This window comes from Geotrypetes seraphini, chromosome 13, assembly GCF_902459505.1.
Source record: "Geotrypetes seraphini chromosome 13, aGeoSer1.1, whole genome shotgun sequence".
NCBI classification, from domain to species: Eukaryota; Metazoa; Chordata; class Amphibia; order Gymnophiona; family Dermophiidae; genus Geotrypetes; species Geotrypetes seraphini.
In genome coordinates, this window is record NC_047096.1 from 28,569,502 (window position 1) to 28,592,335 (window position 22,834).

Genomic DNA, 22,834 nt, shown 5'->3' on the forward strand with positions numbered 1-22,834 from the left:
AACTGAGTTCTCGTCTAGGACTTGAAGTCAAGTATCCAGTTAATTAGAGTTAATTAGTGCTGGCTTGGGTCCCCACAGGTTCTTCCATGGCACATAACTAGACGGTGCCCCAGAATAACTTCTCTGACCACCTTGGCACTGTCTGGCTAGGGCTGGGATGGAGTCAAGATAGAACCGGGAGTTGCCAAGTCCTGCTGATGATTCAAAAAACTATCTGGTTAAGTGTTTGATGTCCTAAGTTAAGCAGATAACTATCTAGGTACTGCCTCTGAATATTGGTGACATCCAGGTAACTCGGCAGCTACCGCATGCCCAGATATTGAATGCCAGGACCTAGATAAGAGCCAACGCTCAGGTGCAGATCAGCCAGTGGATGCCAGAGGTCAAAGAAACACTGACCATCACTTTCTGAACATTGTTCCTGAAATGTTTAAAGGCTGATCTTGAATTAACAAAATTATCTTTTAATTATCCTTGTCTCACGTTTTCAGTTGCAGCAGAACAACCCTGTCTGTGCTATAACTTGTTTCCATCCCAAAGTTGATTTTGTGGTGTTTTTCTTGTAATGCTTTAAAATTTGGCTAAAACTGCAAAGCATGCTGGGTGGATGTTCTGTGGGTCAGCTGTGAAAGAGCCATCGTTAAAACCTGTACAGCACCTCTACAGCAGGATTCAGTGCTAGCTGAAAGTGCCAAGCTTGCACAGTCACCGTTGGTTTTAATTCCAAGGCCTCTAGTGTAATTGAGTTCAAATAGTTTCCCACATTTTAAAAATAGATATGTATGCCTTTTGTTGCAGTCTCACACATTTTAAAAATATCTCCTTCCCTCCCCTTTCCCCGGTTGCTTCTGATGACAGCACGTCAGCTTACTCAGATTTCTATCTGTGGCATTAGGTGAGAGAAGGGGAGTTTATCACAAGTATTAAGCACTATTAATAGAATGTGGTATTGGACTGCAGCCTCACATTCAGTGTGCCAGTGGCTGATAAGTCACTAGACTTGTGCACAGGGCACCACTGCTCACTCATACTGCTTCCAGAAAGTGAAAACCAGGCCTTTTGGCGGAATGCATGGTTGTGGCCGCTCCCTCTTCTGATTTTCCAGGAATGTGCCTAAGCAGACCAGCTCCTTCCTAGGGTTACCAGACATATGGATTTACCCTCTTTTTAGAGGACTGTCCAGATGGCTTTTCAAAACCCGGCACTTTGTCTGGGTTTTGAAAAGCTGTTGAAATCAGGGCCTGCAATGTGACGTAAACACACTCGAGAAATGGGCCGACACATGGCAAATGAGGTTTAACGTGGATAAGTGTAAGGTGATGTTTGTCGGTAACAAAAATCTTATACATGAATACAGGATGGCCGATGCGGTACTTGGAGAGATCCCCCAGGAAAGAGACTTGGGAGTACTGGTCGACAAGTCAATGAAGCCGTCTGTGCAATGCACGGCGGCAGCGAAAAGGGCAAACAGAATGCTAGGAATGATTAAAAAGGGGATCACAAACAGATCAGAGAAGGTTATCATGCTGCTGTACCGGGCCATGGTATGCCCCCACCGGGAATACTGTGTCCAGCACTGGTCGCTGTACATGAAGAAGGACACAGTACTACTCGAGAGTGTCCAGAGAAGAGTGACTAAAATGGTTAAGGGACTGGAGGAGTTGCTGTACAGTGAGAGATTACAGAAATAAATAAAGACAGATTGTTCACCCTCTCCAAGGTAGAAAGAACGAGAGGGCACTCTCTAAAGTTAAAAGGGGATAGATTCCGTACAAATGTAAGGAAGTTCTTCTTCACCCAGAGTGGTAGAAAACTGGAACGCTCTTCCGGAGGCTGTTATAGGGAAAAACACTCTCCAGGGATTCAAGACAAAGTTAAATAAGTTCTTGCTGAACCATAGCGTACGCAGGTAAGGCTAGACGTAGGGCACTGTTCTTTGACCAAAGGGCTGCCGCATGAGCAGACTGCTGAGCACGATGGACCACTGGTGTGACCCAGCAGCGGCAATTCTTATGTTCTAATGCATGCGATGTTCATCACGTCACATCTGCGCATGTGCAGATGCACTCCAGACTTGGCCTGAAGAGATGAGATTTGCGTTGGGCTGGGGTTGGGGGATGGAACGGAGAAGGGCCTGGTGGCGGAACAGGGTGGAGCCAAACACGTCCTCTTCTTCCAGATGCAAAATTTGGTAACCCTACTCCTTCCCTACCTCCTCATATGAATGTAACAACCACTGATTGTTCCCTTTTAGGTTTTTCCCCTCTTTTTTTTCTTTTCTACCCCTGTTCACTCAAATTTCATCCTCTTTCTCACCTTTCTTTTTATTTTTCAACTTTCATCTCTTTCTTTCATACTCTGTCTGAAATGAGACTTAGCATGTACAGCAATATCAGAGAAATAGAAACTGAACTATAAGGTATCAGAAATGTGCATTTTCAGAGACTGAGGTATTCCATTTAATAAATTCAGAATAAAATTATTTTTTCTACCTTTGTTGTCTGAGCATTTTATTTACCATTCCAGTGTCTCTCTTCAGCTTTTCTCTGGGTTTTTTTTTACCTTGTCTTTAACATTTCTTCTTTCTACAAGTCTGCCTTCCATCTTTCTTCTGTGTCCCTATTTGTCCTGTCCAGCATCTCCCCTCTGTATCCTTGTTCTTTTCCTCCCCCTGTATTTAGCATCTGCCCTCTTAGTCTCTCTCTTTCCCCAAGATCAGTATTGTCTCTATACCGCCCCTTTGCCCAGTATTTTCTCTGTGCCCCTTGCTCTCCTCTGCAATCCAGTGTCTCTCCCCCTCTCTTTCCCCAATCCAGTCACTCCACCACTGCCCCTCAATCTAGTCTCTCACTCCTTTGCCGATGAACTTTGCCATTGAGATCCAACTATACCTACCGCTAGTAGACAACCATGACTCCCAGATTACAAAACTGTCTCTCAGAAATCAAAATCTGGATGTCCACAAAAACTGAACTCCTTTGGATCCGCAAAGAACATTGCACTTACAATCGTTCCTCTCTCCTCTGGGAATCATCCCTCATAACTGCCAAAGACCAAGTCCATAGCCTAGGGTACGTCTCGACTCAAACTTATCACTTACTGACCATATCTCGCAAGTGGTCTCATCTTCATTCTACTATCTACGACAACTATGGAAAATAACAAACTATTTCTCTGAACTGGATTTATCACAACTTCTCTATGCCTTCGTCATTTTCCGCATGGACTACTACAACACATTATTCAATGGACTGATAGCAAAAAATATTAAGCGTCTCCAATGTGTACAAAATGCAGCAATCAGACTACTGAAGAACCTTCGCATCCACGATTCAATATCCCAAGTGCTATTGTCGGCCCACTGGCTACCCATAGCTAAACGCTGCATCTTCAAAGGCTTAGTACTTTCGTTCAAGTCCTTACACAACATGGCATCTAGCTACATATCAGTCAAACTCCCGCCTTATGTCCCAAACAAACCTTTCCGGTTCCAGGAGGAAACATGTTTTCAAATACCCCCTGGTCACAGTCTTCAACTAGAAAGTGCCAGATGAAGGTCATATTCTTACTTCATACCGAAGTACTGAAATTAGCTTCCTCCTAACATCAAATCCCTTGATGGACTTTTGAGCTTTAGGAAAGCAACAAAAACCTACCTCTTCACCCGACTCCTCAGGACAAGCTAGCATTCAGACTGTTACTCCCAAACCACTGTATCCTTAATAGATGTCCAACTGACTTTCTCCCTGTGCACACAGACTCTCCCCCTGTGCATGCTTCAGGCTCCAAGTGTCTGCTAATCCAGAACAATTGAACTATATGCACATCACAGTATCCTATTGCCTTAGTCTTCTGTTACCTGTTGTTAATCGTTATGTATGTTACCATATAACCCATTCTGGACTCCTTGGGGAGGACAGGATATAAATCAAATTTAATTCATTCATTCATTCATAATATAAAGTAATAAAAGTACGGTCAAATAGGTGTGATTTAAACCATTGCAAAAGAGTACCTCTCATTCCTAAATTTTCCAGTTTTTTCAGTAACAAATTTAAATCAACTGAGTCAAAAGCACCAGAATGTCAATCGAAACCATGCAGTATGTCACATGTTCATCCATGCCCTGTCTCAAAGCATCCACATCAGCCAAGAACAACAGTTCTACACTTTCGAAATCCGAACTGATGATTTTAAGCACTCATTTTGATCAACAAATTTGACTAACTAGATCCTTTTCCAGGGGCAGTGACTCCTAACAATAGAACCTGCATCACGTAGCTATAGTTTGGGTTCCTCTTTCCCACATGCGCCACTTTGCACTTGCTCACATTAAACATCATCTGCCATTGTGATGCCCAGTCTCCGAGCCTCACAAGGTCCTCTTGCAATTTTTCACAATAGGAATTGTTGGGCTACTGCTATCTGTAGCGATCGAGGACAGCGAGAGGACAGAATGGGAGAGGTGGTGCTAGCTCGGGGGGGAGAAGGAAGGAGTGCTGCTCGGTGCCGATGATGACATCATTGGAACAGTGCATCAGGTCCCCCTGACCTCCTTGGGCTGAGGCACATGCCTACTGGGCCTACCCTTTAATCCGGCCTTGAGGACAGGCAGGTTCCCTGGAGTCCTGCTTAGATTGCCTGTCCCTCACTATTGAAAATGTGATAATGAAACATCACCCCCTGCTGGCAAGACTATAGGTGGAGGACATCTGCTCAGCTTAGAGGGAATAGTGATAACAGCCCTAGCTGGAAACTGAACCACTTCTGCATCACTTCTAAGGGAAGTCTTTCTCAGTTATGGTTTTTGACAGCTCCTCTCCTTTGCATTTCTCCACATTTGGCTCCTCAGATGTAAAAAGCTTTGTAAAAATATTAACGTATTCAGTTTTAAGCCGCTTACCTTGCCTTACTCATTCACTGTGATGCCAGCTATGGGAACTGATATGCCAATGCATTTAATACAACTTGTCTTGATACAGAGTACCTTTCCTTCTCACCCACCAATTTGCTGTTTTTGTTTGACATTTTAAGCATGTAAGCTTGGAACCTGTAAGTAACATTGTGGTTTTTTGGGTAACACTTTGTCTTCGTAAATGCCTCAGAATCTCTAATATTGCACTGTTCAGAGTGGGTTTCGACAGGATGCTCTGCCAGGCTCCTGAAGGCAAATGAATGACCAGAAAAGAAAAGCTTTGAATTCACCTTGGCCTTCTGGGCATCATGCAGATTGAGGGGAAATGCTTAGGCAAACTCAGTCACTGAAATTAGGCTGCATTTGCAAAATCAAATGCCAAGTTTATGTTCACTTAAATATTGCTGATGATCAAATAGTGCTTCTCTCTTGATTTGAATGACTTTTCTGTGAACGTCATGGATGAGTTAGAGATACTTTTGAGCGTCATCCTGAAGTTTCGGAGGTGTTCTTGACCGAGTTATCAATGAAAACATAGGCTTGCAAACAGCATCAGCACTTTAATCTCAGTTTTGTAAATGGGCAAAATAAAAAGACCTTAACTTCAACAAGAGGAATAAAGCATGTAAATTGTTAAATATTCTCTTTTATTCTTGTTATTAAAATGATTCTGAACAGGCTAAAACTGCAGTTGTTTTAACAGCAGGAAGAATCACTCTTAAAGGATGGGTATTTAGGCCTTTCCTAAAACAATGACGGGAAAGGTGAGGTTATGTGGTTAACCTGCAGTGCTATTTCTTTTACATTTTAAGGAAAAACAATTGCCCCCTTTAGAGGAGCTGGATTCTGCATTTGACTCGATTTGTTTATTTGACATATCGTCTTTGTACAATAAAGTTTTTAAATGGTTCACAATAATAATCTGAAAACAAATAACTTGGCAAGAAAAATAAAGAATTCAAATATAAATTCAAATAAGTAATGAAGGGACCCTTTTATTAAGCTGCAATAAATAAAAAGTGGCCTGCATTATGACCTCTATGTGGGTTTCACGTCTGCTGAGGCCACTTTTAGCATGGCGGTAAAATGGCAGCTGATTAGTATGTGGCTGTTACCAAGTGAGCCCTTGCCAACATTATTTTCTAGGTGGTGAGGGCTCCTACGCTAACCATGCACTCATTGGTTAACGCACAGCAATGCAGCTGTACTAACCAATTAGTGCTTGTCATGCCTACGCTCTGTCCCCAAGCATTGGTTAACGCACAGCAATGCAGCTGTACTAACCAATTAGTGCTTGTCATGCCTACGCTCTGTCCCCAAGCATGCCCCCAGCACTAAAATAAAATGTACTTTTTGGTGTGTGGGAAATATATACCGTACTGATCCGAAAACTATGGCGGGACCATTGAATGCACTTTGCGGTAGTAGATTTTAACCTTCAGTAAACAGCTTACTAAAAGGATCCACATGATGGCAGATAAAGGCCAAATGGCCCATCTAGTCTGCCCATCCACAGTAACCATTATCTTTCTCTCTCTGAGAGATCCCACATGCCTATCCCAAGCCCTTTTCAAATCAGACACAGTCTCTGTCTCCACCACCTCTTCTGGGAGACTGTTCCATGAATCTACCACCCTTTCTGTAAAAACGTATTTCCTTAGATTACTCCGGAGCCTATCACTTCTTAACTTCATCCTATACCCTCTTATTCCAGCGCTTCCTTTCAAATGAAAGACTTGATTCATGCGCATTTACATCATGTAGGTATTTAAACGTCTCTATCATATCTCCCCTCTCCTGCCTTTCCTCCAAAGTATACAGATTGAGATATGTAAGTCTATCCCCATACGCCTTATGATGAAGACCACGTACCATTTTAGTAGCCTTCCTCTGGACCAATTCCATCCTTTGTATATCTTTTTGAAGGTGCAGCCTCCAGAATTGTACACAATATTCTAAATGAGGTCTCATCAAAGTCTTATACAAGAGCATCAATACCTCTTTTTTTCCTACTAGCCATACCTACATAGCCATCCTTCTAGCTTTCACTGTCAGCTTTTCAACCTGTTTGGCCACCTTAAGATCATCACATATAATCACCAAGTCCCGCTCTTCTGACATGCACATAAGCTCTTCACTCCCTAATCTGTACCGTTCCCTCAGGTTTTTGCAGCTCAAATGCATGACCTTGCATTTCTTAGCATTAAATTTTAGCTGCCAAATTTCAGACCGTTCTTCAAGCTTCGCCAGGTCTTTCTTCATGCTATTCACACCATCTGGCGCATCTACTCTATTGCAGATTTTGGTATCATTCGCAAAGAGGCAAATCTTACCCGACAACCCTTCAGCAATATCGCTTATAAAAATGTTAAAAAGAACAGGCCCAAGAACAGAACCTTGAGGCACATCACTGGTAACAGCCCTTTCCTCCATTGATCACTACCCTCTGTCGCCTTCCACTCAACCAGTTCGTGACCCAGCCCCTCACTTTGGGACCCATCCTGAGGGCCCTCAATTTATTTATTAGACGTCTGTGTGGAACACTGTCAGAGGCTTTGCTAAAATCTAAATACACCACAACTAGTGCACATCCTCTATCCAATTCTCTGATCACCCAGTCAAAGAAATTGACCTACCTCTAGTGAATCCATTTTGCCTCCATTCCTGTAATCCACAGGATTCCGGAAACTTGACCATTCTCTGTTTTAAAAGTGTTTCCATTAATTTGCTTACCACAGAAGTCAGACATACCAGTCTGTAATTCCCTACGTTTTCCTTACTTCCACTTTTGTGGAGAGGGATCACATCTACCCTTCGCAAGTCCTCCAGTACCACTCCTGACTCTAGAGACTCATTGAAAAGGTCAGTCAGCGGAGCTACCAGAACTTCCCTAAGTTCCTTCAGCACCCTCAGATGTACACCATCCGGCCCCATTGCTTTGTCTACCTTTATTTTAGCTAGCTCTTCATGAAATAACCCTCTGAAAATCAGTCAGGGTCTTTTATTCCTACATCCCTAGTCACGTTTTTTTTCTGCATATCCCGTTCCCGGGGCTTCAGCCGTAAACAAAGAACAGACATATCTGTTAAGCAATTCGGCCTTTTCTTTATAAGCTTCTACATATTCCTCCCCTTCACCTTTGAGTCTCACAATGCCACTTTTGCACTTCTTCCTATCATTAATATATCTTAAAAATGTCTTGTCTCCCTGTTTTACCGTGTCAGCTCTTTGTTCTTCCATTTGCATCTTTGCTTTCCCGACTACAAGACCAGCCTCTCTTAACTTTTCCAGAAATTTTTGCCTGTCTTCCTCTTTCTGCAATCTTTTGTAGTTTATGAAAAGCTAATCTCTTATTCCTTATCTTCTCTGCTACTACTTTTGAGAACCAGAGTGGCCTTCTTTTCCTCTTACTTTTACTTACTTGCCTCACAAAAAGGTTTGTCACCCTTACAATCGCTCCTTTCAGTTTTGGCCACTGCATTTCCACTCCTTCCAGACGTTCCCTTCCAGACAATAATTCCTTGATGTAAACCCCTATCCAAACAAAGTTAGTATTTTTTTAAGTCTAGAACATTTGCTTTTGAATGAGCCCTCTCTATACCCATCTTAATATTAAACTGTACCATGCAGTGATCACTGGATGCTAGATTATCACCCACTGTAACAACAGAAACACTTTCCCCGTTTGTAAGCACTAAGTCTAGTATGACCCCTTCCCATGTGGGTTCTATTACCAACTGCTGGAACAGTTCTCCTTATAGAGAATAGAGAATCTCCCTACTTCTAGAAGACCCTGCAATAGGGATACACCAATCAACATCCGGCATGTTAAAATCACCTATTAGCAAGACTTCCCCTTTTTTAGATATACTATATTCTGAATGTCTACTATTAAATCTCTATCTGTTTCTTCCGTCTGTGAAGGAGGCCTGTATATCACACAAATGTAAATATATTCACCATTCCCTCTTTCCAAATTGATCCACAGTGCCTCTTCCTTGCCCTACAGATCCTGCAATTGTGTGGCTTTAATATGTTCTTTAACATATAATGCTATTCCTCCTCCTTTTCTTCCTACCCTGTCTTTCCTGAACAGATTATAGCCGGGTATAACTACATCCCAGTCACGGGAATTCAAAATGATAAGGCACATCATGTTGATAACTAAAAGGAGCTAATTAGTCAGAACAGCCCCCTTGTAGACAAACTGTCTTAGCTCATTCTCAGCCTTTTGAATTTTCAAGTTTTAATTGAGACTTTTTCAAAGCTGTGCGAAAAGATTTTAAATGTTGAATTCAGATGTTGGGGAATGACATGAGCTAGAGTAATATCATGGCCAGTGGAGAGACTAGGACTCGGTGAGCCCTAAGTGGGTAGGCCAAAATGCCCCCCCCCCCTCTATTCTGGCATCCACTCCCTGGGTCCAGCACCTCCCCCTCACATTCAGCTACTTACATCCCCACAAGGTCCCCCACAGCTACAGCATCAGAGACAGAGCTAAGGCTGTGCCTCTGGCTGGTGGGATCTTTTCTCTGCTGCATCCCGCCCACAGGAAGTTGCACCAGAGCAGTGAGATGTGACAGAGGAAACGTCCAGCCATCCATAGAGGCAGCCTTTAGCGCTGTCTCATGCTGCAGCTGTGAAGGGCTTGAATGATGGGTGCATAGCTGAGTATGGTGGGGGGAGAGTTGCTGGACCTCTGCGCACAGAAGGGAAGATTCGACTACAGTCAGCCCCTACCATTGGGCGACCCGTTGTTGTGCTTGCTCAGTGGTAGCTATGCCACGGACCATGACAGTACAGCAGAGTGCAAAAAAATGACCTGATGTAATACTGTAGCTATCAACATATGTTACCATTAATATGAGTTATTTTACCACTAACCTGTGCTGTTTTAGTACAGGTTCCATTTTATGCAATGAGACCTAGTTACTAATAACTGGGGTTAACAGTAATATTTCACATTTTTAACAGTAGCCCACATTGATAAAGTCCCCTACTTAAGAATGAATTTGAAGGAGATCGTGCAGCCTGGTTTATTATTACTCAGCAAGTTGCCTCGGTCATCAGAGTAAGAAAATCATGGCATTAATTGTAGAATTTGTAGGAGTATTTGTGAGTCAAAAATATTGGTACAACATTTGGGTAGGGTTTTCCCCTGCTGAGAATAGAGTATGCCCCGAGATCACTCCTCACAGCAGCATACACGTAAAATGGCAACGTAGAGGAACATCCTTTTGGTTAAGGCATCCCATAGAATCTAAGTAGCCATTGTAAATTCAGTCCTGCACCAAAGATGATCCTCTTTAAATCTCATGTTCAACCCTTCTGCTTTTCCTGGTGTGAAAAAGAAATGGGGAAAGCCCATCCAGGCCCTCTCTACATAGCTAAGTCCACTGGGTTTTCACAGCACAGGAGCAATCCCCGTTACTTCTGACTGATGAAATCCCGGTAGATGGGAGACTAGGGAGGGAGTTGCAGTGGGAGGAAGGAGAGCCCCAGAAAATGTTCTCTATAATTTTTTTTTATATATTCGATCACCCGGGGTTATTTATCTCCACTTAGCAGCTCCCAATAATTTAATTAAACCCATACACAATAAAGAAGCTACTATCACCATTCAATTCTATTGCAATAACGTAATATTTAACATCGTTCTTATTATTTTAAAATTTTTGTCCAAACATCATACTCATACACACAGCTTAATTGGTCACCTCCACACTCACGATACAATGTTCATGTTGAATATCCAGTGTCCTTGATATCATCAATTGAATTTTAAAAAAATGAACTATATCTTCCATCTCCCGAAAGACCTCTTCTTAATCACTGCATCCCCTTTCCAATTAAAAGGTCACTCCTTTAGTTGGTTTCCAGCAGTTGATTATTTCTTTATGTTACAGGTAGAACTTAACCCTCTTTAGACTGCAGTCTCTGTAAGTGGGAGTTGGACAGCAAGTTCGAGTTTATTAAAATTTTGATTGAACACCTATCATAGATTCTAAGCATTGGACATAAAAATGGGGTTGTAAGTTATAATCTTTAAAAAACTTATTTAAAAGCATGCGACTTGGACAGTGATGGACTCGCAGATTCACAAGGAATAGGGTAACTGAGACCTAATTGACTTCCCTGGTTCAGATGGCAACGCAGCAGAACTGAAATTGCAGTTAAATGGAATGCACAAACTGACTTCAAACCTTGAGTCTTCAATGCATTTTCTTGACTGAGAATGAATTGCAGTTGGTGCCATGTCCAGGTTTCAGGTTATTAAGCAAACCTAGATTGCCAATTTTCAACCATGAGTCTGGGTGATGTCTGAACTGAACCTTGCAGTATTCTGTGTTCACTAGAGGTCTCTGCCCCCTATTGTATTAAACTCTGTCACACAATCTTATCGCAAAATAGAGATAAGATTGTAATTAAATGTGCTGCTGCTGTTTAGCCCAGATAGCTCTAGAATAAAACTGGACTTAAAATGAGATACGATGGTGAATCTTACGTACTCTAGGCCTACTGCTTGCTTTCATGCAGGGATTCTCACTCCAGTCCTCAGAACACACCCATCCAGTCTGGTTTACAAGATATCCATAATAGATGTGTGTAAAATAAATTTGCATGCACTGCATCCCTTGTGTGTGATGATGAAAGAAAAATCATTGGGTGCTTAGAGAGAATAGCCAGTAGGAAATAGGGGTGATGATGCCCCTGTATAAGACTCTGGTGAGACCCTTATTTAGAATATTCTGGAGGGACAGGTGAAGAAAGAACACCTTGCCATGGGTTATAGGCAACACAAAAGAGAAAGGCAAGGGAAGCATCTATTCATCCAAACAAGCAGTCTTTATTGGAAGTGGATGGTCCCAACAAGGATCCTAGTTTCGGCGTGTGAAGCCACACCTTCCTCAGGGGAGACTTGTATGTAGGAATCAATTAGAGCACAGTGAGAACACTGTGATGGCACTTATCAATGCAAGCAAATGTGTGCAAGTTCGTAAAGAACAGGCTTCACATTCCGAAACTAGGATCCTTGTTGGGACCATCCATTTCCAATAAAGACTGGTTGGCTGAATAGACACCTCCCTTGCCTTTCTCTTTTGTGTTGTACAATTCTGGAGACCATACCTTCAAAAGATATAAACAAGATGGAGTTGGTCCAGAGGATGGCTACTAAAATGTTCAGTTATCGTCATTATAAAGTATATGGGGATAGACTTAAAGATCTCAATATGTATACTTTGGAAGAAGGGTGGGAGAGGGGGGAAATTCGATAGAGACATTTAAGTACCTTTGTGGCATAAATGCACAAAATGTAAGTCTTTCAATTGAAAGGAAGCTCTAGAATAAGGGGGCATAGGGCAGGCTCAGGAGTACCCTGAGGAAATACTACTTCACAGAAAGAATGGTGAATTTGTGGAATGGCCTCTTGTTGAAGGTGGTAGAGATGAAAACGATATCTGAATTCAAGAAAGTTTGGGACAAGTACATAGGATCTCCAAGGGAGTGAAAGGGAGCAGAAAACCATGTCATTCTCTAAGGAGAGAGGGAAGAATCAGAGTATGAATGGGCACAGCCACTGACCCTCAGGCCTTACATTGAAGAATGCTGGTGTAGGAGGACTGAGGTTGGGATAGACACTAAAGAATGGCACTGGATGGTTTCCTGTGGTTATCCCCTTGTCGTTCTCTATAGTTGGCATGGATGGGCGGACTGGATAGGTTATATGGTCTCTTTCTGTCTTCATGTTTCTGTTTCTATATTTTTCATGCATGCTTCTTGTGAGTATCCTGAAATCCTAACTGGCTGGTGCGTCCCGAAGACTGGTTTGTGAACCCCCACTTTCATGTGTAAGGTTTCTGCATGTTTTAGCTGCTTGGTCAATATGTGCATTTTCAGAACCAAACTGAGTGAACATAAACACCCTTTCTATCCTGTGCCATAGTGATACAAGAGCTAGAAAATGTGTGGTGGGATTTTTTTTTTAATCAGATGAAGCTAAAGATTGTTTTGTTGGAAGGAGTGTTTTGAAAGTAAAAAAAAAAAATCTCTATGCCAACTACAGATAAGAAGCAATGGTGGCCCATAAGCCACATACAGTCCACAGTCACTAAGTCTGCAAAAGCAATTCCCCTCACTTTGCATGTTCTCCCTTTAAAAATTGACATCCCTTCTCCCAGCAAATTCTATGGAAAGAATGAAAACCTAAAGCCTTTTTCCTCTAATTCACAGGTTTGAAGCTGAAGGCATGTGTTCAACAGTGCAGCTCATGTCAAATGCTATTTTCCCCCTTTTCATTTATTACTGCTTGTCATGCAATGTTTTTTGAAAGCTTGCTCATGTATTACCTGTTCCATTTTTTCCATTTTCCCTTTTTTTTGCATGCTGTTCCTCTTGTTCTTCCCTACCTCCAATCCTCTGTTCCTGTGTGTAGAAACCACGCTGACGAAAGAACCTGAAGTTTACGGTTGGTATCACACTATTGTTTTCTCTACCTTTATGGCTCTGCTGACCATGGCAAGCCCCTGGGGAGGGTAAAAAAAAAAAAAGGAACTAATAAATCTTTATGGGGAGATCGTGTTTCATGTGGTCTGATGTCATAAATGCACTATTGTTAGAGCTGAATGGATAGCTAGCTTAGCTGGTGTACCTGTATAGAATCAGTCGTTAAAATTGTAGGTAAGGAACGGAACCCTCTATGAATTAAAATGAAATAGAAAGTCGTTTTTTACTTTATCTCTGGAGAGGGCAGTTCCTATAAAGGTAGGGTTGCCATATTTTCTTTGGTAAAATCCCGGACGCATGGCTCCAACCCATTCTACCCCAGCTCCCCTCCCCCCCCCCCCCTTCATTCTGCCTTCAGTCCTGCCCATGCCCTGCCCACAGAAAGCCTCGTAAATTCAATTGTGACCTGCAGGCTATTTCCAGGAGCCTCTGAGCATGTGCGGACACGTGTGACATCATCTGTGCATGCTCAGAGGCCCTCCAGACACAGCCAGAGCTTTCCAAAACCTGGCCAACTGCTGGGTTTTGGAAAGTCCTTCCGGGCACCCAGATAGTCCTCTAAAAAGAGGACATGTCTGGGTTTCCCCGGACCTCTGGTAACCCTATATAAAGGACACCTACTTTCCTTTTTTAAATACTAGTATAACTTATAACAGGCACAAACACTTTCACAATCAAGAGAGCTGGTATAAGAGTTTACATGCCAGAAATACATTCATAACTTATTCTATTAGTTATCCCCCTGGATTCTATATATGATGCTTTGAGTTACACGTGCAAATTTGGGCATGTGCCATATTTGCACATACAACTTAATTGACTAGCACTGAAAATCAGTGCTGATAATTGGGCAATAATAATTGTCAGCACTAATGGGTAATAATTAGAAATTATGCACACATCTTTTTAGGAATATTCTGTAAAGAGGTGCATGTAAATTCTAATGCATATATTCAGAAAGGGGGGCGTGACCGTGGGAAGGGCATGGGCACTGTTGACAGAACATGCCTGATCCACGCCTAAGTTTGGCATGGGGAATTCCACCAGGTTTCCGTAGTGTAAATCCACACACCTAAAACTATGCTGTGGATCCCGACACTATGCATATTCTGGGCAGGATAATGCCCAACTCAGAGCGCTGTATACAGAATAGCACTTAGCATGTGGGGTTTATTCAGTGCCAATTTTTTTTTTTTTTTAACACCATATATAGAATTTACCTCTATCTGCAGAAATGTTTTCCCTGCCCGGACTCTGTCTTTATATATGCCTACCTGTTAAATAGATGATGTATAAGATATGCCTATATTTACTGAATAGTGCTTCAGCAGAAGTTTGGCATTTGTGCATGTAAATGTCATAATTCTGGAATTACCCCCTGTATGCATCTTTTGAAACTAGTGGAGCTAAGTAAAAAAGAAAAGTGAGCTCGTACTACTCTTGATGGGTTTGTGCTATAGATTCCCAGTGACGTAGTAAAGGAGGGGGAATGACCACGGGCACCATCTTGGTGGCACCGGCACCTCTCCGCCCCTCCACGCCACGCTCGTGCCCTTCCTTACCCTCCATCCAGTACCTCTTTAAAGCTTCGCCAGCACCAGCAACTTCTCAGGCCTGTTGTTCATGACGGCCTGGCTCCCCTCTGATATCACTTCCTGCTCATAGGGCCAGGAAGTGATGTCAGAGGAACGCCAACACTGACACGAGCAGCAGGCTGGAGAAGCTACTCCTGTTGATGAAAATTTAAAGAGGTACAGGGAAGGGAAGGTGCGAGTGTGGCAGGGGGTGTAGAAGAGGGCATGGTGGGCACCCCTGCTCAGGGTGTCTTCTACCTTCACTATGCCACTGTAGATTCCTAAGGATGACCTGTCAATAAAAGCCTCATATTTAATGAAAGTGATAGTGTCACGTTTTCAAGTTTATTAGGTTTTTATATACCTCCTATCAAGATTATCTAAGCGGTTTTACAATCAGGTACTCAAGCATTTTCCTATCTGTCCCGGTGGGCTCACAATTTAACGTACCTGGGGCTATGGAGGACTGAGTGACTTGCCCAGGGTCACAAGGAGCAGCACAGGGTTTGAACCCACAACCCCAGGGTGCTGAGGCTGTAGCCACACACTCCTCCACTGTGCCACACTATCCTTGCAAGAAGGTTTTTTCTCTAAACACTTTTTTTAAACAGCCATTGGCTACATGGAAGAGTGCATCAGTCTGAATAAATACCCAAATAAAGTGACTGGATTTGGTTTGTTTGTTTTTGTAATTGCCATTGCTTAAGGGGTAGTTATCAATGCGGGCTACCATGTATTATTTTATCACTAACTTGGGCTATTTTAGCACAGATCCCAGTTTGTTTAATTTATGGATATATATTTTGTAACTTGCATAGATATTGTGATATACAAGATATAAGTATTTTAAATAAGTAACTGGGGTTAACAATATAATATGTCTCAATGGTAACCTACCTCAATAACTTCCCCCCTTATCATCTATAATATAAGAGTCACCTATCAATAACACTTAGGCGCTTATTACAGGCTAGGGTTTTAAAGGCCTACATTATAGGTGTTTAAGTCCTTCAGAGAATTGCGCCTAGCGTCGCCTAAGTCCTCCACCTCTAAACATGGATAGTGTGGCGCAGTGGTTAAAGCTACAGCCTCAGCACCTTAAGGTTGTGGTTTCAAACTCATGCTGCTGCTCCTTGTGACTCTGGGCAAATCACTTAATCCCCCCATTGCCCCAGGTACATTAGATTGTGAACCTGCTGGGGCAGACAGGGAAAAATGCTTGAGTACCTGAATAAAATTCATGTAAACCATTCTGAGCTCCCTTGGGAGAACGGTATAGAAAAATTGAATTAATAAATAAATACTTTGGAGTTAGGCAATAGGCACCTATCTTTTGTAGAATTGTGCCTAAGAAGATAGTCACCTAAGTTAAGTTAGGCATCTAACTATACGTACCTGTTTATTTAGAAGCGTATCTTAAGGTGCCTTTTACAGAATTTTCCCCTAAAGAATTCCATTATAAATCCACAGAAAAACTTTATACCATTTGAACATACCTAGTAAGTCAGGTTTTCAGAAGATCCACAGTGAATATTGCATGAGTTGGATTTACATAGAATGGAGTTGGTGCAAATTTGTCATGCATCTTGAAAACATAACTGGCTAGGTGTATGCTAAGGAACAGAAAACAGAGAAACATGATGGTAGATAAAACATTAGTATATATATTATCTAAATATTCCCATATACTTAAGAGAAAGTGTATAACACTAATAATTCAACTATACTTAGGAAGAGACCTCAGTAACGGAGCCCACGCACAGTCGTTTTTCATAGACCGAAATTTCAACGTGGTTGTATGCTCCTTTGCTCCAATCATCGGTCTTCTTCCCACGTGTATTCTACCCTATATTCTAACTATCTTATGAATAGAGTATCATTATTTATTATTAATATTTATTTTTTAATCCTTTTTTTCCCAAACAGTGAAACATCCTAATAATTTTACTTTAAAAATGATCGTAATTCATCTAATATAAGTCAGGTGTCTACACTCACTCATTAGAGACCAAACTGACATCATTCATACACTTCTAATTTCAAATTGTTGTTAAACATTCGGTATTAGTCTATAATATTTTTGAAAAAAGTACTTAGCTTTCATTTTTTAACTTTTAGTTTTCATTTTTTAGTAGAGCTCGTATATCTTGTGATACCAACGTGGCCAGCGTTTCGTAGACTTAAATGTTTGTCTACTGCTTCAGGGCTGTTTCTCACGTATAACAAGCTATTGTTTAACACACACTATCAGTCATCTCAATCTGATTGAGATGACTGATAGTGTCTCAATCAGATTGAGATGACTGATAGTGTGTGTTAAACAATAGCTTGTTATACGTGAGAAACAGCCCTGAAGCAGTAGACAAACATTTAAGTCTACGAAACGCTGGCCACGTTGGTATCACAAGATATACGAGCTCTACTAAAAAATGAAAACTAAAAGTTAAAAAATGAAAGCTAAGTACTTTTTTCAAAAATATTATAGACTAATACCGAATGTTTAACAACAATTTGAAATTAGAAGTGTATGAATGATGTCAGTTTGGTCTCTAATGAGTGAGTGTAGACACCTGACTTATATTAGATGAATTACGATCATTTTTAAAGTAAAATTATTAGGATGTTTCACTGTTTGGGAAAAAAAGGATTAAAAAATAAATATTAATAATAAATAATGATACTCTATTCATAAGATAGTTAGAATATAGGGTAGAATACACGTGGGAAGAAGACCGATGATTGGAGCAAAGGAGCATACAACCACGTTGAAATTTCGGTCTATGAAAAACGACTGTGCGTGGGCTCCGTTACTGAGGTCTCTTCCTAAGTATAGTTGAATTATTAGTGTTATACACTTTCTCTTAAGTATATGGGAATATTTAGATAATATATATACTAGTGGTTTTTTTCCCATTGGGGGACTCTACTATAGGGTAGATAAAACATAACATAACTAACATAACTTTATTTTTGTATACCGCCATACCCAGGGAGTTCTAGGCGGTTCACATCAATTAAACAGAGTTACATACGGTTAAGTATTAATTGAACAGAGTTGCAGGCAACGAAGTGGATGAAATTGGAAAGAGAAGGATAGAGTGGATCGGGGGGGGGAGGTAATAATGGGGGGAGGGAGGATTTGGTTCTTTGAGGAGGGGCAATTAAGGGTCCTGGCCTTGGAAGAGGTGGGTTTTGAGTAATTTTCTGAAACTGGCCCAACCACAGCATCCACTATAATAATAATAATAATAACAGTTTATATACCGCAGGACCGTGAAGTTCTATGCGGTTTACAATGATTAGAAATGTTACAGATTGAGTGAATAAACAAAGTTACAGATTGAATGAATAAACAAAGTACAGATTTAGCGACAGGTGGTTCTTGCGCTCGGCTGTTAAGGACTAAGATTGAATAGGTTGGTTTCCTAAGTATTTCAGGAATAGATGTGTTTTCAGGCATTTCCTGAATCCTCCATAGGTAGTAGGCACAAGCAATTGTTCAAGGTCTTTACCCCATAATGCTGCTTGATGTGCGAGAAGATGTTGATGATGACTTTTAAATTTACAACCTCTAACCGGTGGCGAAACGAAGTTCAGGTGTGAGCTTCGCTTGTGTCTGTTGGTTGAGAAAGAGAAAAGGTCTGTTATGTATTTAGGGGCTAAGCCATAGAATACTTTGAAGCAAAAACAACCAAACTTGAATTTCAAACGTGCCTCCATCGGTAGCCAGTGTAAAAGTCGATAGGAAGGTGTCACATGATCAAACTTCTTCAGTCCACAAAGTAGTCTAACCGCTGCATTTTGAACTAGTTGCAATTGCCGCATGTATTTCAGGGGGAGTGCCAAGTAGGCGATGTTACAATAATCGAGTTGACTCAGAATAAGGGATTGTACTAGAATTCGAAATGATGAGGCATCGAAATAAGCTCTGATGGACCGAAGTTTCCAGAGGGTGTGAAAGATTTTTCTGATCAAGGAGTCTACCTGGTCACTATCTCCTCTTCTCCCTAAGAGATCCCATGTGCCTGTCCCACATTTTCTTGAATTCAGATACACCACCTCTACCGGGAGACTAGTTCATACATCTGCCACCTTTTCTGTAAAAAAGCATTTCCTTAGATTACTCCTGAGCCTATCACCTCTTAACTTCATCCTATGCCTTCTCACTCTCGTTTTCTTTCAATTGAAAGAGACTCACCTTGTGTGTATTTATGCCATATAGCAGGGGTAGGGAACTCCGGTCCTCAAGAGCCGTATTCCAGTCGGGTTTTCAGGATTTTCCCAATGAACATGCATGAGATGTATTTGCTTGCACTGCTTTCAATGCGTATTCATTGGGGAAATCCTGAAAACCCGACTGGAATACGGCTCTCGAGGACCGGAGCTCCCTACCCCTGCCACATAGGTATTTAAAGGTATCTATCATGTCTCCCCTCTCCCGCCTTTCCTCCACAGGTATACATATTGAGATCTTTAAGTCTGCCCCTGTGCGCATTATGATGTAGAGTGCCGACCATTTTAGTAGCCTTCCTCTGGAATGACTCCATCCCGTTTATATCTAAAGACAGGGTTGAGAACCCCTGATGTAGAACTATGCAGGTCTTTCAGGGAAGAAAATTAATTTTAAATATTTTTTTTTAAAAAAAATTTTTATAGATAGAAGTTCAAAGATATGATCTTTTTTTTATTTTAACGGTTCCATTAGTATTCATTTACAGTTTACAAAAGCTCTACAGATCTTATCTCTAAATTACCCCCAACCCTAGCTGGGAAAGTTTTGTTGATATAAAAAATTTAGCCGTAAAGTGATCCCGATAATGTTATCTGCATATATTTAGCAGCAGGCCTTATGCAGCTAAGTCCCATTGAATGCCCCCCATAAAGTTATCTGGGTGACCTGCTTTCTGACTCTTTGAATATGAAGCTTGGTATGTCCTAATTCAGTTAGCCCTTGAGGGTGAATGTCATCATATATGCTTTTCCATCTATGTAATAACTAGGCGTTGGTGGTATTATTGTTGTGAAAAAGCGAGTTCCTTTAGATTTTTACTTCTATGCACTCTTAATTGAAGAGCAAAAGCAGCTAAAACCTGTCATTTGGGTTTCTTTCAAATTTAATACTTTATTTTATATTTTGCATTAAAAAAAGAAAAACCTCTTTTTATTAAATTAAGAAAAGCTTTGCAGTTCACCTTTAACAATTAAAAAGGATACTGGCCAGTAATTGCACCTCTTAAAAAGGCAGATAGAGCTTTCTGAATAGCCCCTTTATGTAATTTGCAAAAGTAATTTAATCTTCTGGATCTGTGGCGGATTACTTCTAGTTTTATGTCTGTATAACTGTATGGAAAAGACCATGCCTTGGCTATCTATTATTGCTCTAGCAATGTGCTTTTAATTGCCCTCCAAATATAAGGCTCTTCTAGTTTTAATTTGTTGGCTTTGAAAGTTCTGTAAATTTAAGAGCGAGTTTTATTCATTGGAGGAACTAAGAGAATGGATACGTGATTGGAAAGTAAATGAGACACATCTTTTAACAGGATTACCAAGTTGTTCCATGAATGGGGCCATTTCTCTTCAGTTTTTGGAATGTGGAAGGCTCTTAACCTTCCATCACATTACAAACTGTTTTCTGAAACATGTAGTCTGTCTTTTTGTGTTACACCAAGCCTCCAAACCCTGGACCTTGAGAAGAGAGTTAAGGGAGGTAGGATTAATATTTATTTGGATTTAGCTCACACCTTTTCAGTAGTAGCTCAAGATGAGTTGACGTTCAGGTACACTAGGTATATCCCTGTCCCTAGAGGGTTTATAATCTAATTTTGTTCTTGAGGCAAAAGAGGGTTAAGTGACTTGCCCAAGATCACAAGAAGTTGCAGAGGGATTCAAACAAGGGCTTTGCTGGTTTTCAACCTGGTGCTCTAGCTACTAGGCTACTCCGCCCCTTCACAGGAGTCAACCTGCCAACAATTAAAAAACAACAAAAAAAAGTAGAAGACTGAGCCTGTGTCCCTATACAAGGGGCCACTGAAAAGTTCTCAGCCCAACCAATAACGTTGGGGCAGTCACTGGACTAAGTGTGTAGCCCTCAATGGAGACTGCCCAAACTTTGTTAGTTAGGCTGAGAACTTTTCAAAAGCCCCTCATAAAAACAATGTAAAGACTGACTAGTCAGGAAGTTGCAAAGATTCCAAGCAACTATCTCCTATCAAACTGGCACCACAAAAACACCCTTTTACTGAAAGAGTTCACATCCCCTTCCAGCAGCAGTTTTTTTTTTTTCTTTAGAACTTTGCTTTGCGGTGCTCTTGAAAAATTTTGGGCACCAAAGATGCCCCACCCTAGTTTACCAGAGTAGAAAGCCACTGCAGGAGAATGCAGCTTTCAGAAATATTTGTCCTGGACTTAATTCACCATCATAGAAGAGGGACTGGCAGATTCACTTTACCTGAGAATCACACAATGGCCTCATAGACATCTCAAGGTTACAAAGTGGCTTTGATGGCTAGGAGCTTGCCGTAGGCGCTATTAGATCCGTCAGATAAGGGCTGCTTTCTGAGTGTAAGAACACCTCGTTCCTTTACAAAGCTGCTAACTCTGTTAAAGGACAGTTTCATTTACTGTCTCCTTCTCCTACATACAAGACTCTGAAATGCAATAGTTACATCTGAAGACCTGTTTGTCCTTTTTTCCCTCCTCCCCTTAAACTTGTTGCTGGATCATGAATAGGATATACCCAGTTTTCCTTATTAAATAGGAGAGCAGAATATGGAATATGGGATCCTTTCCAAGAAAAGAAAATAAATTCATAAGCAAACAGATCTGAAAGCAACAATGGGCTTAATTCCAAAATGTAAAATTATAATCTTTTATCTTGGAGAACTGAATTTTTGGAGTTCATCCTGGGGACTAGAAATAAAAAACTAGAAAGTTAACGCATGTAAAGAATATAACAGGTTATATTAACAGGTAACTCTTTGTTGCAATGTACAAACATCATATACTCTGCATATCATGTTAATAATTTTATAGATGTAAAATACTGTCCAGATTTATATCTGTGAGTGGAACAGGGCATGCCAGGACAGTAGTTATAGAAAATCAGTGAGAGCTGCGTTCAGGCCCCAGGAACTAACAACAAATCAGTGCAGAGACTAGATTTGGTAATCACAGCCCTTCACACAGCTTTCCCAAAGAGAAGCACTGAATACGTGAACTAATTCCATCTCCTCTGAGCAGGGCATACCCTCAGTCCTTCTATCGCCAGAGCTGAGTTACCAGAAACGTAGAGCACCAGAACCTTCCAGAATTTACAGCTGCTTTCCTCGAAACGAATAAAGAGAACTATAGAGCAACTGCTTTTCTGTCTAAAGGAAAAAGCCACAGGAATGCTGACATAGCTTGACTTGAATGGGAGAATGTCACTTTAAAGACAGACCACAGACAGAACAAGTTTTGCAGCAGTCGCGAAACGCGTCAGAACCCAGAGTTTTTCAAAAGCGATTTCATTGACATCGGATAACTTGAATGTTCACTGAAATATTTATGAATGGACAAATACTACGCTAAATAAGTGCAATGATTGAGAGTCCAGACACAGATTTTTAAGAGCTTGGGCGTGTCCCATAGTTTGGTCTGCGATTTAAAACTCTGAGCATTGTTTAAAAGGAGCAATTGAGTCCTGGTGTGATATTGTGAAAGCATTATCTATTGTGCCAGGTGTGTGTAATTACTATTGATAGTTTGGATCTGGCCAATTTACCTAAACTTCGATTAGTTTTGTGGGCATTTCCTAAAACTGACATATTACAATCAATAAATTGAGAAAAAATGTGTTTTC

The 22,834-nt window shown here is 41.1% G+C and overlaps 1 protein-coding gene across 7 annotated transcripts in view; it reads left to right on the forward strand.

The window, feature by feature from the left end:
* Positions 1 to 22,834, forward strand: part of CADM1 (cell adhesion molecule 1) — a 752,856-nt gene that overhangs the window by 694,382 nt on the left and 35,640 nt on the right. For 6 of the 7 annotated variants that reach the window (XM_033918796.1, XM_033918802.1, XM_033918801.1 and 3 more), the window contains one exon: positions 13,350 to 13,382. The exons of the other annotated variant lie outside the window; for it this stretch is intronic. In XM_033918796.1, coding sequence (XP_033774687.1) covers positions 13,350 to 13,382 — 33 coding nt within the window. The remainder of the gene's footprint in view (positions 1 to 13,349; positions 13,383 to 22,834) is intronic. 7 annotated transcript variants of the gene reach the window in all.